General features: G+C 36.4%; 1 protein-coding gene across 4 annotated transcripts in view; it reads left to right on the forward strand.

Annotated features, from left to right (window-relative positions):
• Positions 1–7814, forward strand: part of LOC124539864 (late embryogenesis abundant protein At3g53040-like) — a 28636-nt gene extending 20822 nt beyond the window's left edge. Inside the window, exons 3-10 of one of the 4 annotated variants that reach the window (XM_047117221.1) lie at positions 1146–1568; positions 2188–2427; positions 3187–3264; positions 4765–4999; positions 5539–5652; positions 5859–6017; positions 6887–7059; positions 7575–7814. In XM_047117221.1, coding sequence (XP_046973177.1) covers positions 1146–1568; positions 2188–2427; positions 3187–3264; positions 4765–4999; positions 5539–5652; positions 5859–6017; positions 6887–7059; positions 7575–7739 — 1587 coding nt within the window. In that variant the 3' untranslated portion in view covers positions 7740–7814. The remainder of the gene's footprint in view (positions 1–1145; positions 1569–2187; positions 2428–3186; positions 3265–4764; positions 5000–5538; positions 5653–5858; positions 6018–6886; positions 7060–7574) is intronic. The other 3 variants (XM_047117223.1, XM_047117222.1, XM_047117224.1) reach the window with 3 other exon arrangements.
• Positions 7815–15940: the final 8126 nt, after the last annotated feature.

Consider the following 15940-nt stretch of genomic DNA (forward strand, 5'->3'; position numbering starts at 1 on the left):
TATAAATATAGAATTGTTTTTTTTTGTTACTTATTTAATGTACTGACCAATAAACCACCAGATGGTAAGTGGTCACCAATGCGAAGAGACAAAGACTTCGCAAAAACTTTAAACATTCCGTACATTGCCAATGATCTGTATTCTTAATGTAAACGTAAGGATCTAAGATTTTATGTCGTTTATGTAATACTATAATAACTGTTGCTGTTTGGTGGACTGGTTGGTCTCTGGGTAGACTCTGTGTTGCACGAAAAAAATACAGAACCAAATTACATGAAATTTATAGATATGAAGCAAGTTTGAACCCCCTAAAGAAAGTCATAGGCTATACTAACCGTGAGACACAGGCGACAAGTGGTATATTATAAAAATTAGCCAAAAGTCTTATTTGTTATGACAATAGCGGAAAGCGCTGCATCTATAACTGATAAATCTTATAATATTTAGTAAGACACGATTAAAACCCAGACTGTATTCTAGACTCAGCTAGTACGACAGCGCCTTTGCAATTTTGCGGTGCCACGTGTCACGTCGCCTCACGGTCACGGTGTCCACAAAATAGATTAAAAACGAAGGTTTTGCTTCACTGGGCAATTTGATGCAGTCGGTTTACTGAGCTTAGCATCTGGCGTGTGGCATCCGAGTGTGGGTTCGAATTACGGCATTTGTTTTTATTTATTTTTGTTCCTGAGCCAAAGTACTATCTTTAATACATTCACCTTTTGATAATCTTTTATATACTGTAATGGTATTCACCTTCAAGTTATGTACTGCGGATTTACCCGCATTAAATTCAAATCAATATTAAAGAAATAAATTTTAATGTACATGCCAGTCTCAAACAGTTACATAGTCAGGGTCGAATCTGCACCAATAACTATATTATATATAAGCTGATCGTCTCGATTCAGTCATCCATGATTTTTTAAAAAAAATTAACAGTTAATGCAAAGCACGCGCTATACTAGTCCTTTAAATAACGGATAACCATATGTCAAGAGTATATTAAAATGGGGCGATGATCATCTAGATCAGATAAATGATCAACTCAGTATAAATGATTACATTGATTAATTTTAAATAATATCATCTTGATTGATTTGAAAATAAAATTATGTAAATAAACCTTTTAAATTTTTTTACAGAGACAGACAGACAGTCCAGTTAAAGAAATGAAAAAGAAAATAGCTGCCAACGCTGAGAAAGAGAAACAGGCAGCAGAGAAGAATGCAGAGAAATCCGTCCAAAGCGACAAAAAGGCTGAGAAATCAACGGAGAAGGTTGCGGAGAAACCTACCGAGAAAAAGGAGAAACCTGAGAAAGGCTTAGATAAGAGTATAGATAAAAAAGATAAGGTAGAAAAGAGTGCTGAAAAGAACGAAAGTACCTCTGATAAAAAAGATACTTCAATAGATAAATCAATAGATAAAAAAGAAAAACCATCGGATAAAACTACAGAAAAAAAGGAAAAACCAATAGATAAAACTGCAGATAAAAAGGAAAAACAATTAGATAAGAAAGACGCCGCCACAGAAAAGGCGACCGATAACAAAGAGAAGAATGGAAAGGTATGTAGCACTAGTGGATTAGTATAGATGTATGATTGCGAGGACGCGCCCCTCCACGATTAAGCGTCGGCATGCATTAATGTGTGTGAGACGATAAACATATGAGCAAAAACAGATCCAAATAAAAATATATCTGTGTAGGGACGCGACATGGTGATTAAATTTGTCTGTTGAATATGTAATTTTTTTTTTATGAAATCGGACGCCTTTGAAATTGGCCACCTTATAGTTACTGGTCACTATCGACCATACTGGCGCTGTAAGAAATATCAATTATACCTTAGTTAGTCCATGCGCTACCAAACATAGACATCAAGATGTAATATGTCTCCTACTTACTAATGTAATGTTAACCACACCCAACATCTCGAGCCCGACCACGAAGGAAAACACCGTGAGGATACATCCATGAGTCTCATTTAAACTAAATTCTGCCACATGTGAATTCCCCAACCCGTTTTGGAGCAGCGTGGTGGAATATGCTTCTAGGCTTTTCCTCAAACGGAGAGGAGGTTTTAGACCAGCTGTTAGAAATTTACAGGCTTTTACTCTTTTAGTATAATAAATTTGCTCGGCCAAAACTGGACTCTTATAAATGAAAATGTTCGATAAATTACAGATGGAATTATCCGAGGAAAAGTCAAAGAAAACGGAGACGAAATCGAAGGAAAACGGCGCGGCGACGAACGGCGAACAGAACGGTGACACGGTGAGTTCGGAGGACGAGCTCCAGGAGTCGGACGTGGAGCGAGACGAGATGTTCCCGGAGCTCGCCTACGAGGACTCGGACGGGGAGACCTTCGAGCCGCCCACGCCGCCCTCGGGCGTGCCCAGTCGCAGCTACACGCGCCGCTCGCAGGTCAGACGCCCGCACTGAGCCCACTGTGGTTACCGTATCACATACCGACATCACATATATATGCAACACTTAAGCTTTCATCTAAAATCGTGATGGAAAATTAAAAAATTAGAACAGCGATATGAATGGAGTATACCATATAAATATATACGAGCTGATGGTCTAGTAGTTAGTGTTTAATTATGGTTAGTCTTCGATGTTGCTGTTGTAAAGGTAAGTCGTTATTGGTATTGTTTTTTTTTTTTTTGTTAGTGCTGAAATTTTTTGTAACGAGATGGGTTAAGGTTCAGCGATGCATCTGTAAGTACTACTTTTTTGTGTTTTTGATAGATAATAATAAGTGTTCGTCTTAATCCCCCTTTTAAAGCACTTGGATTTTAAATTCCGAATTAAACTAACATTTGAAAATTGTGTTTGGAAACATTAGTTGTTATCAATTGTCACCGGTGAAAGTATGTCCTGGTATTTGAAATGCATTAATTGTCGAACGTAATGTCAATCGCAGTAGAATTATTTGTATAAGGTACTATTTTCGAAAATTTGCTTTAGTAATTTCTGTGATTAATAAAGTTAAGAGAAGTTTTTTGAAGTACCGAAAAATGAAACAAATCGCTTAATATTTTGATATCTATAATAGCAATTCGATCCATGATCGTGGTGTGTGGTAGGTTCGGCAATTAAGCATTAAAACAAGTGTATACAATGTCCGAGTCCCCACTAACGCGAGTGCTCGAGTACTAACCCGTGTGCGGCCGCCAGGTGAAGGCGGCGCGCACGCCCGAGACGCCGCGCCCCGCCTCCGAGCGCCGCGCCGACCGCGACTACGTGCCCGACGATGTGAGTGCCTCTCGCTCCCACACTCGCCCCCTCTCGCTCCCACACTCGCCCCCTCTGGCTCCCACACTCGCCCCCTCTCGCTCCCACACTCGCTCCCTCTAGCGCCCACACTCGCTCCCTCTCGCTTACAGACTCGCTCCCTCTCGCGCCCACACTCGCTCCCTCTCGCGCCCACACTCGCTCCCTCTCGCTCCCACACTCGCTCCCTCTCGCGCCCACACTCGCTCCCTCTCGCTCACACACTCGCCCCCTCTCGCTCACACACTCGCTCCCTCTCGCTCCCACACTCGCCCCCTCTCGCTCACACACTCGCCCTCCTTGTCTCGCGCATGCGAGCCCTGTGTCCCGATATCATTGCCTTCTATGTCACTGCTTACTGCTTATGTACGAGAACTCTCAACTAAATGAGAGCTTAAGATCTAAGCTTTATATGAAAAATACAACTAGCTACCGTTTAATCTCTATGCTAACAAAAAAAGCGTATTTTCTATAGTCTATTTCTATGGCAGGACGAGTAAAAAAAATCAATTAACCTTGAATTAATACCATTGGTCGAGTACTAAAATAATATATGTTATGGATTTAGTGTAAAATTTATAAAATATAGTATTACTTCTGGCAAATTGCGTGTAATATTTAAATGTAAAATTTGTTTATCTCAACTCTGACTGCCATTAGAATAGACTATATCGGTATCGCAAGGGTAACCATAATATAAGATAATTGGGTGGAAATGGTTTTACATTCAGTTGCAAGTTTGGTTTTACTCACACATACTAACATCTCAAGTCAACTGTAGAAACACGTGTAACGACAAAGAAAAAAAGTGTAACTGCTTTGCTTATTTACATAATTAGATATTTATAAATTACATTATAGATTTTTTTATTAATTTTCGTTCGAACAAAGACAGCTTGAGGCCTTAGTAGTAATGACTTTCGATATGATTATTAACACATTAATCTTTGTGTATCTTCGCTATGTTAGTATTAAAGAAGATAATATATGAAATCCTATCTACATTAACTAATTTATCTGTAATTTTATTTGCGAGAAAAAATACCGATGCTAATGATTTGATGTTTGAAGCAAAATAAATTAGCTTTATAGGGATACTAGGTGGAAAAGTTTGAAGTAATTAAAATCTCGATTAACCTTAATAGCTGATAACAATGTGGTATATTAAAGGATTAAACATTAATTAACAAACAGATAATTAATTAGATGTTGTTCATAATAATATTATTTTCGGTAATGAAAGGGAATGAACGACATGGAGTGAATGATATTGATGGATGGAAAGAGACAGAAGACCAAAAAAGTGAAAGTGGGATTAAAATTATCTTAAAATATGAAGATTAATTATTTTTAATCTGTACAGTATCATAAGCTTTGATAAATTAAAAATAATACAGTAACTTACATATCCAGAAATATCAGAACTTATCTTTCTTTTAAGAAACATTTTCTGGTGTTTATTTTTATCTAAATATATTTCAGTCGAAGCTGCTGAAATTGAAAGACGACGCTCTGTCGACGGACCGCAAGCTTCGCTCGGCCGACTCGCCGAAACCTCAGGATAAGAAGATCGAAAAGGTACAGGAAGGGAAGAAGTCGGAGTCGCCCAAGAAGGACACCCTTAAAGCGGTACAAGAGGAGCCCAGCAAGCCAGACGAGAAGGACAAGACCGCAACGGATGTCGAGATTGAAGTCGTCGTTGAGATTGAAAATGAAGGTGAATATTATTCGATAAATATATCAGACTTGGTAAATTGAATAATGAGATTATTGAGATATGTATCTGGATTGTTTTGTTTAAAATTAATTAGTAAACAAAAAACTTCTGTTGGTATAGATAGAAAGGGCAAATACGCCTGATGGTGAGTGGTCACCATAGAAATTGGGGCCAGATTATATTTCATTAAGAAATTATTTTTACACTACATTTTACAGTGATTCAACAACTCTGGGATCTGAGATATTATGTCCCTTGTGTCTTTAGTTACAGTTAAATTGGTTCACTCATTCTTATAACCGGAACACAAAAATACTAAGTCACTTGATTGGCGGTAAAATTATTGATGAGTTGGTGGGTTCGCTCCGACCCTGTATTTGGTTTTGCATTGTGTATATTTAGTCGATTTAAAAAAAGCATTGTCACTAATAAAAGAATAGCTTATGATTTTCAAATTTGGAACGGAGTCGAAAGCATCGGACGAATGCGTGTGGCAGAGAGCGGAGTGACGATAAGTGTAGTGTGACGTTGGCCCGCAGACGAGCGCCGCGTGAAGGCCGACACCAACTTCTCCAAGTCGCGCGTCAAGGTGTCGCCCTACCGCCGCGCGCGACCCGACCCCGCCGACGTGTCGCTGCTCGCCAACTACACCGGTGAGCCCCACACTACCCCCCACCGTCATACACACCCCCCCCCAACACGACCCCGCCGACGTGTCGCTGCTCGCCAACTACACCGGTGAGCCCCACACTACCCCCCAACACGACCCCGCCGACGTGTCGCTGTCCCACACCAGCCCCCGCCGTCATACACACACCCCCCCCCACTCTAACGTGAAGCTAACGCGCGCCGCCCGCAGGCAACAACACGACCATGGAGATGGACATCACGGAGTCGTCGCTGGACGCGCCCGAGAGCCCCTACCTCACCGGCCTGCGGTCCATCCGCGCGCGCCGCTCCTACCGCGTGCACGACGTGTCACGTGGCAGCGCTCCCCGCCCGACTCGCGCCGAGATCGGTGAGTGCCGTCTCGCGGATGTTTAAATAAAACTAATTATAACGGATGAATCGCTTATATTAATTATTTTTAAAACATCCCGACCTTTCGAGCACTTTGCAGTGTTCGTGGTCACGGGTAGACCCGTTAAATGTGTAATAATTGCGAAAATTTAAGACAACATTAACTGGTTATGTTTTGTTCCATTTTATCCGATGATGTTCTAGTAAACAGATATGTCATTAACGAGCAAAAAGTGAAGACTAGAAAACGTCCCAGTTGGGACGTTTGCCTTTAGTCGTTTTACGTAGTAATACGTTATAACACATCATAATTATGTACTAATACGTTTTGCGTAATTAAAACATCTAGTTATCCATTTTACTTATTGCTCTTATCAAGCTATTTTTTTTTATTTTTAACGAAATGTAAAATAAACGGTCCCCGGCGCGGTACACTTTTTTCTGTTGTTTAGTATGGGTATAACATATCTGTTTATTTGAATATTATCCTCTTGTTTGTTGAAACACCGGCTCCCGGTATAAACACATTTTGGCCGCAACTGTTGACATACCGGGAGCCGGTATGGCTAAGTGTGTTCTGTTATTCGCTCTGAAGTACCCTTTGTTGAAAGTTTATATATTAGCTATGATTGAGTATTTATATAGAAATGGTTGAAAGTGAATAAAGATTATTCAATTTACAATAACATTCATAACTTGAATTGACTTGATTCGTACTAAATACGGAGAAAATCTAGTTACAATAAAAGTCTGTCTCAAAATTGGGCTGTCTGTTAACCATACCGGCTACCGGTATAACAGGTAATACAAGGTGGGCTAATGTAATTTAACATACGAAAGGTTATTGATTTTAACCCGTCCCCGCAGGCAGCGCCGGCGCCCCCGTGTCGGAGCAGCCGAGCCGGCCCACGGGCACGGTGGTGGGGCGCAAGCGGCGTCCCGACGCCGACGACGCCGCGCACACCAAGCGGCCGCGCCTTCTCGAGCGCCTCGCGCGCCCCTTCCGCGCCGCGCCGCCGCCCGCGCGCCGCGCCGCCGAGGTGCGAGCCGCACACGCTTTTTTTTTTTTTTAAATATGAGTGACGTGTTAAAGAAAGTGACGTCACCGGTCGGACAGAGGCAAAGGGCATCTTGAGTTGTCACGGGGGTAAAAATTGTACTGTCACTTGCGTTCTTGATGAATTTGGTGATATTTTTTACATACTATACACAACTTAGCTTATTTTATCTTTCCTTTTCGTATAATAAAATAATAAATATGAGACAACATCACATACATACATTACTCTGATCCCAATGTAAGTAGCTGAAGCACTTGTGTTATGGAAATCAGGAGTAACGACGGTACCACAAACACCCAGACCCAAGACAACATAGAAAACTAATGGTAATCTACATCGACTCGGCCGGGAATCGAACCTGGGACCTCAGGGTGGCGTACCCCATGAAAACCGGTGTAAACACCACTCATGGAGGTCGTCAAAGGACTATACACGCACGACCCACGAGTGATCTTAGCTTAGCCCTAGCTAATATGATTACCCCCCCCCCCCAGATCGTGGGCATCAACACCGACCTGCCGCTGAGCGCGCCCGTGGCGTCGGCGGACGCCTTCGACCCGGAGGCCATAAAGCCGCAGCCCGCCGCCCCCCTCCCCGCCGACGGCCCCCTCCCCGCTCCCGTCGCCGACAGAGACGGCAAGAGGTGTATTGTGATGTAAGTGATTGATACGATACTGTTTGTGACTAATGTAAATTAACTTAGAGAAAGACAGTTAAAGAAGTTTTATTTATCGTCTGGATTTGAATTTTCATACATCATCATCAAACATTTTTAGGCGACATTTAACAAATGAACTTGTACAGTTCCAAATTAATGGGACACTTTGATAATTGGGGATGATTTAAAAAAGTAAATATTTACAAGGAAGTTGCCAAAAAAGTTATATATCCCTAGTATAAATAAAAATAAAACCAGTGAAAAGTTACAGCTAAAACAAGTAATTGCTGAGGCAAAACATAGTTACACTGATTTTGGAGAACCTCCAAATTAGAAATCCGTGTAACTTGATTATCTTCTTTCATCAAAATTTTTATGAAAGACTTATCAATAATACTTTGTCCCAATAATGTTTAAATATCCAGTCAGCAACAGATTCTCATTCTCGTATGCAATTAAAAATATCTTTTGTTCATTGTGTACATAGTTTGGATTTACAAAATCAATTTGTAAGTTTGTTTACATTGTGTACAATAAGTATCGTCGTTGGACTGTTATTATACATTAGAATTATCGTGAAGCCTTCTCGTAGTACAAATGTTGTACTTTACAAATTCGTGTCTCGAAATACTTTTTTTTTTTTTGTTAAGTGACGTTGTTGATACGTGAAATTGGACGATTTTTGAAATGACTAGTTCATTTTGTGCTTCAGCTGTAACATTTGTTTCAAAGTGTATTTTTTTTGTACATACGTTACAACAAATATGGATTAACTTCGAAAATGCCTTTAAATTCTTTAAAGTTTTTAGAATTGTTTCAATTTCACGATATAACGACGACATCTTAGTAAGGTTGTTACGTAGAAGAATTTTTATATCGTGGATATTATAAAAAAGACAAAATTTATTCGAGAAGATTCTTTACAAATGCGAGTACTTTAATATAAATAACATTATTATTGTATCTAATAAATATACATGTTATGTTGTACTGCCTGTCTCGACTGTGTATGGGTAAAATTCATACAGGAGTCTCCCTCCCATTTTGACCCTCTAAAGTTGAACTTTAAAAAGAAATCTTAGCGAAGGCTTACTTAGTGGGTACTTGGCTCGAAAGTACATATGTATCGTTTCAGACGATGTATGTAAAATGTTATTTGTATTACTAAGTGCTCGCATTCTTCACTGTCTCAAATGTATTCGATATAATGTATATTTAAAATGCGAAGCGGTGAATAAATTATCATAGTTTTTTTAAAACGGACGGATAGTATTTCAAATATATGTCTGTATTACTCGTTATAGCTAAATTATTCAATTGTATCGATATTTATTACAGACAATGTTTTTTTCAATGAGTTAGATTCCTTTCGGAAGTTTTTTTATTCTGTTTAACACAATCTCTAACCGGAATTTAGTTGCTTGGTAAAAAAATGTTATCGCCTTCTCTTTCGCACTTGTTTTATTGAAAGAGAATAGCATATTTTTGTCTCGAGCTAATTACCTTTTCACCAGTGTGATATTAAAAAGAGATAGCATGTTTTTTTTATTCGACTGGTTTAGAATTTAGTACAAATTAACTGGCAATATTATCGTTGAGAATCGATAGCGAATAGGATATAACGAGTAATGCTCATGTCAAATGTGTTCACAGAATATTAATATATCGGTACGTACGACGTAAGATCGTTGTGTACCCGCGTCTGGGTACGGCGTTTTAAACTTCGACTAATGTTTGGCTAAGTTTTATCATGTGACTTGTAGATATATTTCCGGACGTGTTATTAATTGATCGATTTATTTTTCTAATGTATTAAATCTTAAATCGTGATAAAGTTTTTTTTGTGTGGTAATACAATATCTTGAATTTCGAATCATGGTTTTTTTTTTGTTCTAAAAAAGTTCCAATTTATACGGCTTATTAAAAATAATCGTTAAATAATCGATTAATAACATGCCCCCGTTAGTTGTAATAGTTTTTAAAATCGAATCGATAAATCATCGAAGTTACTGCATTCGATTCGATTTTAAAAAATTTAGTGTAGTCTAGGATATAAGTTTTATTTTATAACATTTTGGTAAAGAAATGCGGGTCTTGTGCATTTTAAACGAATTCGAGATAGTTTACAATAAATCGGAAATAGTGTAAAATAAACTTGCATTTGAAAATATAAAGCTAAAAGTATAATGCGTTTTTTATTTTATATTTTATGTAATAGCTCAATATGACGACCAAAAATAATTTAGCTTCTTATATACAGACGATCCCTACGCTTAAAGCGACTGAAAAGATTTAATTGAAGGAATACTGGCAACATTTAACAAATATTTCTTTTCTTATTTGTCAACTTGTCTCTTGAGTTGTCAACAAAATTGTAACAATGTTTTGTAGAAGTTGTTATGACTTGTTAAACTATTGCTTATTCGTAGGGACCGTCGTTAGTTTTATCGTTAAGTAAAATAATATGTTACAAAGATATTAAATTAAAAGGATTTTTAAATTAAAACTGTCATGACAATAGATTTAAACCACCGAAAGCGCCATATTATCAAATTTGCTTAATAATTAATCGTTTGATGATTTTTTTTTACTGGCAACATTGTAAATTATACAAGTATCAAAATAATTATTTGCTTTAGAATCGTGATACTTCCATAGAATAGTTTTTTTGAAATGGCAACATTTTCAAATATATAAATTTTATATAAGGTTAAAATTATCATCAAAAAATTGATGCAATTTTTTTTTAAATATCATTTTTCATCTGTATATATATTACACGTTAAACTAGATTATCCAAATATAAATCGTTTATATATTTTATTTATTTTCGATTTTCAAGCGCTTCAGAAAATCAATATAAATTATGTTCTCGTATCAATCGATTTAGTCACAGTCTAATTGGACACGCCTTTATAAAAGCAATAAAATGTCAATAATGTTACTAATAAAGCCACTCGAGACTAGTAATGCAGTCAGCTGATTAAATATAGGTCAAAATACTTTTATAATGGATATATCATATGTAAATGTTTACACATGAAATATACTTTTGTTGTTTAAATTGTTTAATGAAGAAAATTTGAGTAATATGATCTGTAGATCTACCAGACTCTACAAGAGAGTGTGACGTCACAGTTAAGCAATGGTACAAAATATGTTTTTGTATTTAAATAAATAAGAATAAGAAGAAATCTTCAAAATCACGTCATACAAAATTCATTGAATCCTGACTTTAATCCAAAAAGTCTTTCTTCCTAAACAGTGTTTGTTAGATTAAAGTATTGCATTTTACAGGATCAACAAATAAATTATGATTATATTTCCTTAAATCCCTTTTTTTATTTGTATTTTTATGTAAAAGTGACAATCGCTTAATACAAAAAGGTGTGTCGTAAAATTACTTCTATGATATGATTTATCAAATTTATAATCTGTCTCAAGAATAGTTTTTTTTTTTAATTGCTGTCATTAACATGTAAAGTGCTTTGTGTGAATGCTTCAACAGATTAAAAATAAGTTATTGATTACTGTTTCAATCAACGTGTTGCCTTTTTTTGAATTGTTAGTATTATGCTGTCGTCCATTCGTTTTTGTAATTGGAAAAATAAATTTTCAGTTTTTCTTTTTTTTTGTAAGTAAAATGTAATTTAGTGTAATGAAAATTATATTATTATAATAATATAGAATTGATAATTTTTGTTAATAAATCATTGAAATCGTAGGATCGTTTTATTTGTTTACATTTTGTTAACTTTAATTTAATTAACAACATATATATATAACAACAACAACAGCAGCCTGTAAATTCCCACTGCTGGGCTAAAGGCCTCCTCTCCTTTTGAGGAGAAGGTTTTTAACATTTATTCCAATGCGGGTTGGTGGAATACACATGTGGCAGAATTTCTATGAAATTTGTCACATGCAGGTTTTCTCACGATGTTTTCCTTCACCGCTGAGCACGAGATGAATTATAAAGATCACTTAAGCACATGAATCAGCGGTGCTTGCCTGGGTTTGAACCCGCAATCATCGGTTAAGATGCACGCGTTCTAACCACTGGGCCATCTCGACTCTTATATATATAAGTATATTATTAATTTTACAATGTCTGTCTGTTTACCTTTCTTTCCTCGTTGTCATATGAATAATTATCTATACTATTATAAATGTGATAGTAACTTTATCTATCTGTTTGTCTGTTGCTCTTTCACTACCAAACCAATGAACCGATTTTGATGAAATTTGCTATGAAACAAACTTGAACTCTAAGAAAAGACAAGCTACTTTTTTGCCTAACACGTGATAACCAACCCCTAAAGCGAGAGCGAGCCGCGGGCGACGACTAGTCTTGTTATATATACTCTCAAAGTACAGGTAAGTGGTTAAGAGATGTGCTGTTCCAGTGTGTACGTAAGGGTTCAATCTATTTCCTCTCATAATGTGAGAGCTAATAAAATCAATTTGCAAATTACATAGCACACAACTTCAGAATGTAGGCATAAGTAGTTGGTAGTTACTAACCAATCAAAACATTGAGGAAATGTGACCATATATCATCATCATCATCATCGCTCTGTATAAAATTAGAAGAGGAAAAATAATTGCGTTATATAAATGCTTTTCTTTCAAAATACAGTTTGAAAAATAAATCATGTTTTTTAAATTTTAATGAGATTTAGGTTAATAGTGTTGATAGTGGACGGCATTATTACAGAGCCTTTTTTCAACATTTTCCATAAGGCAATTGGTCCTTACATCAATACCTATTATATTATTTTTGAATTAAAATACTACATTTAAGATACGAATAAATGGTATCAGCTAAGTTACTCAAATTGCATTTTAGTAAAGATGTATGTAATTTATTGGAATAATTTTCAACCCTTTTCAATTGGAAAGACAACCTTGACCCCGCTGAGGGTACGTTTTAGTATACAAAAAAAAAAGTAGAGTCCACAAAAATTACATTTCCAAACAATTCACTAATAGTTCCCATAAAAAAAAAACCGGCTTTTAAAACTGAATTTCTGTAAGACCTCAAAACTCACTGTGTTTGCACGTGACGTTGGCAAAATAATAATCTGTGCCTTCTTGGCATATTAAAAAGGTAAAATTCGCTGTATAACATGGGCGTATAAGAAAATAAACAATTTCGTATTTACTATTACCACTTAATAAAATCGCATATATTATATTGATCTTTTTATATAATCAGACTATTATTTAACTAATATGACTATATTTTTTAAATGTTGAAAAAGAGTAACTACTGAATTTCTTGCCGGTTCTTCTCGGCAGAATTTACTTTCCGAACCGGTGGTAGCTTCGCTTAATTGTTAAATGACGATCAAAGGTGCTCGTAAAAGCTTACTTGAATAATGTTTATTTTGATATTTATGTGTATATTAATTTCCGCTCGGTGCCCGTGCGGCTCCAGATTCCTGTACATATGATCGTGAGTCAATCTCAATTTTTACCGAATGTGATAATGAGAGAGTCGAGATGGCCCAGTGGTTAGAACGCGTGCATCTTAACCGATAATTGCGGGTTCAAACCCAGGCAAGCACCGCTGGTGCTTATTATGGTTTGATTCATGTGCTTAATTTGTCTTTATAATTCATCTCGTGCTCAGTGGTGAAGGAAAACATCGTGAGGAAACCTGCATGTGACAAATTTCATAGAAATTCTGCCACACGTGTATTCCACCAACCCGCATTGGAACAGCGTGGTGGAATATGTTCCAAACCTTCTCCTCAAAGGGAGAGGAGGCCTTTAGCCCAGCAGTGGGAATTTACAGGCTGTTGTTGTTGTGATAATGAGTAAATTAAATATTTTTTGGTTAAAATTTAATACATTCGGATATTTCTAAGTTATTTTAATTGAACATTGTCTATAACTAAAACATATATTTATACCCTCTATGAACATGGTATTGCTTATCTTCACGTTGAATTAATTATTTTATAATCTGGAGCTGAGATGGCCCAGTGGTTAGAACGCGTGCATCTTAACCGATGATTGCGGGTTCAAACCCAAGCAAGCTTATATATGTGCTTAATGTATTTATAATCCATCTCGTGCTCGGCGGTGAAGGAAAACATCGTGAGGAAACCTGCATGTGTCCAATTTCATCGAAATTCTGCCACATGTGCATTCCACCAACCCGCATTGGAACAGCGTGGTGGAATATGTTCCAAACCCTCTCCTTAATGGATGAGGAGGCCTATCTCAGCAGTGGGAAATTTACAGGCTTTTACTTTATTAATAATATGTTAAGAAAAGAGTTCAAAATTACGTTTATATGCCGTATCAATAAAATCCGTACAACGATGTTTCTAACTTGGACAGCGTGTCTAGAATTCAAAACTTGCCGCCTGGCGCGAATTTTGTGGCTTGCAGCTCCATTGCTCTGTTAGGAATATGTTAAAGAAATTAACAAACCTTTATAATAGTTTGGGTTAGGGTTTATTGCAAGTTTTGGTAGGTACTATGCATTCATCTCATGTTATACTGTCAAACAAAAATACTTTGTATTGTTCAGCTTCAGTTTGAAGGATGAATATGCTGATAACTGTAGCCACGAGGAGTGTAGTTCCCAGGATTGTTGGCGCATTGGTGATGTACAGCTTGGTTAATATTTCTTAGAGCGCCAATGTCTATGGGCCGATGTTTACCGTTAATCGAGTAGCTTATTTTCTAGTTTGCCTACATATTTAGGTATATATCGTGTAAAGTCGGGAAATAGGTGTTACCTTTCCTTGTGAATGATTGTTACAGTTTCTGTCAAAAAGATCTATGTTATTGTAAAAATACTTAATATTGCTGTATACATATTGAGAAGCAACTGTAAGTATTGCCTCTGTTAAAATATCCCCGAAGGAGCCTGGAGCTTCAAGATTATTAATAGACCTAACAGTTCTTTTCTGCAGTATGAAAATAGTTTCAATATCCGCAGCGTTATCCCGAAGCAAAATGCAGTAACACATAATGCTATAAAAGTAACTGAGTACTGAAGTATACTTATCGAGCAGTATCAATATGAGTTTCTTATCTAACTTTCCTAACTACGTGTGCTGTGGAGCTGTCTGCCTGTCATGGACGATTATAAGAATTCCAATGAAGTTTTAAATCTAAATTGATTCCTAGTGATGCATATATAATGGTTACATTTAGATCACTATTATTTGAGGGTAATTTAAAATTTTGCTTTTTACTACACAACAGGTAATGCAAACAGTACTTAAATGACAATATTGTCTTTTTGGTTTTAGAACTACATTAATTTTTGTAAACCAACTTTTTCAAAATTAGATTGTTTCCTGGCAACTTTAAAAGGTAATTAGGCATAAACAGCTAGGAACACAATACCCCAAATGCCGTTGACTTAATAAATGGTCCTTTGTATACAATAAAAGATGAGATACAATTTATCTATGTTTAACGCCCATTTTTAGAGCAAATCCAAAAGATTATTCCATCCGTCATTTAGATTCTTCGATGCAAGTATGAAGTTATAGCATCAAGAGCTTTATCATTAACAACGTTTTTTTAGTAAAAAAGAGGTTCGTGTTCAATACAAGGGACCTTACGTTTTCACTTTCAGAAATTCTAACCAATATGGCAATACTTTACTGTTTTCTAATAAACCTCGAAATTACCCCATTTTCAAACACTTCTTAAAACTTAAGTCAATATACGAAGTAATATCATAAACAACACATTTTCACTTTTCTTATTATCACTGATGCTTTCGAAGTGATCATTGATTCTGTAAAAATACTTAATTAACGTTGTTGTAAGTATATTGAGAAGCAACAGTAAACACTACTTTGTTAAAAAAAAAAACAATAAAAAAAAGCAAGTCGTTAAACTATTTCTCTCTGTCCCTATTATATTTAAGTATGACTACGTAAATACTAAAATAACACTAGCACAATAATAATTACAAGCCGGTTACGTCTCATTTTAGCCGGTTGGATAATAATTCAATGACATCACTAGCAAGCAGGCTTATATTTAAAATCGAGTTCTGTATAGTCAGGGTTTTATAAAAACATATTATTATTACCATTTAAAATAATGTATAAGTCAATATATTATACACGGCTATACAATTAAATTAATATAACTGTTTATGTCACAGTTTTCAACCATTGACGGATAGTCCTCGGACGGAGCTAGACTTGTTCGACCATTGGA

The sequence above is a fragment of the Vanessa cardui genome, chromosome 23 (genome assembly GCF_905220365.1).
Source record: "Vanessa cardui chromosome 23, ilVanCard2.1, whole genome shotgun sequence".
In the NCBI taxonomy this organism is placed as follows: Eukaryota; Metazoa; Arthropoda; class Insecta; order Lepidoptera; family Nymphalidae; genus Vanessa; species Vanessa cardui.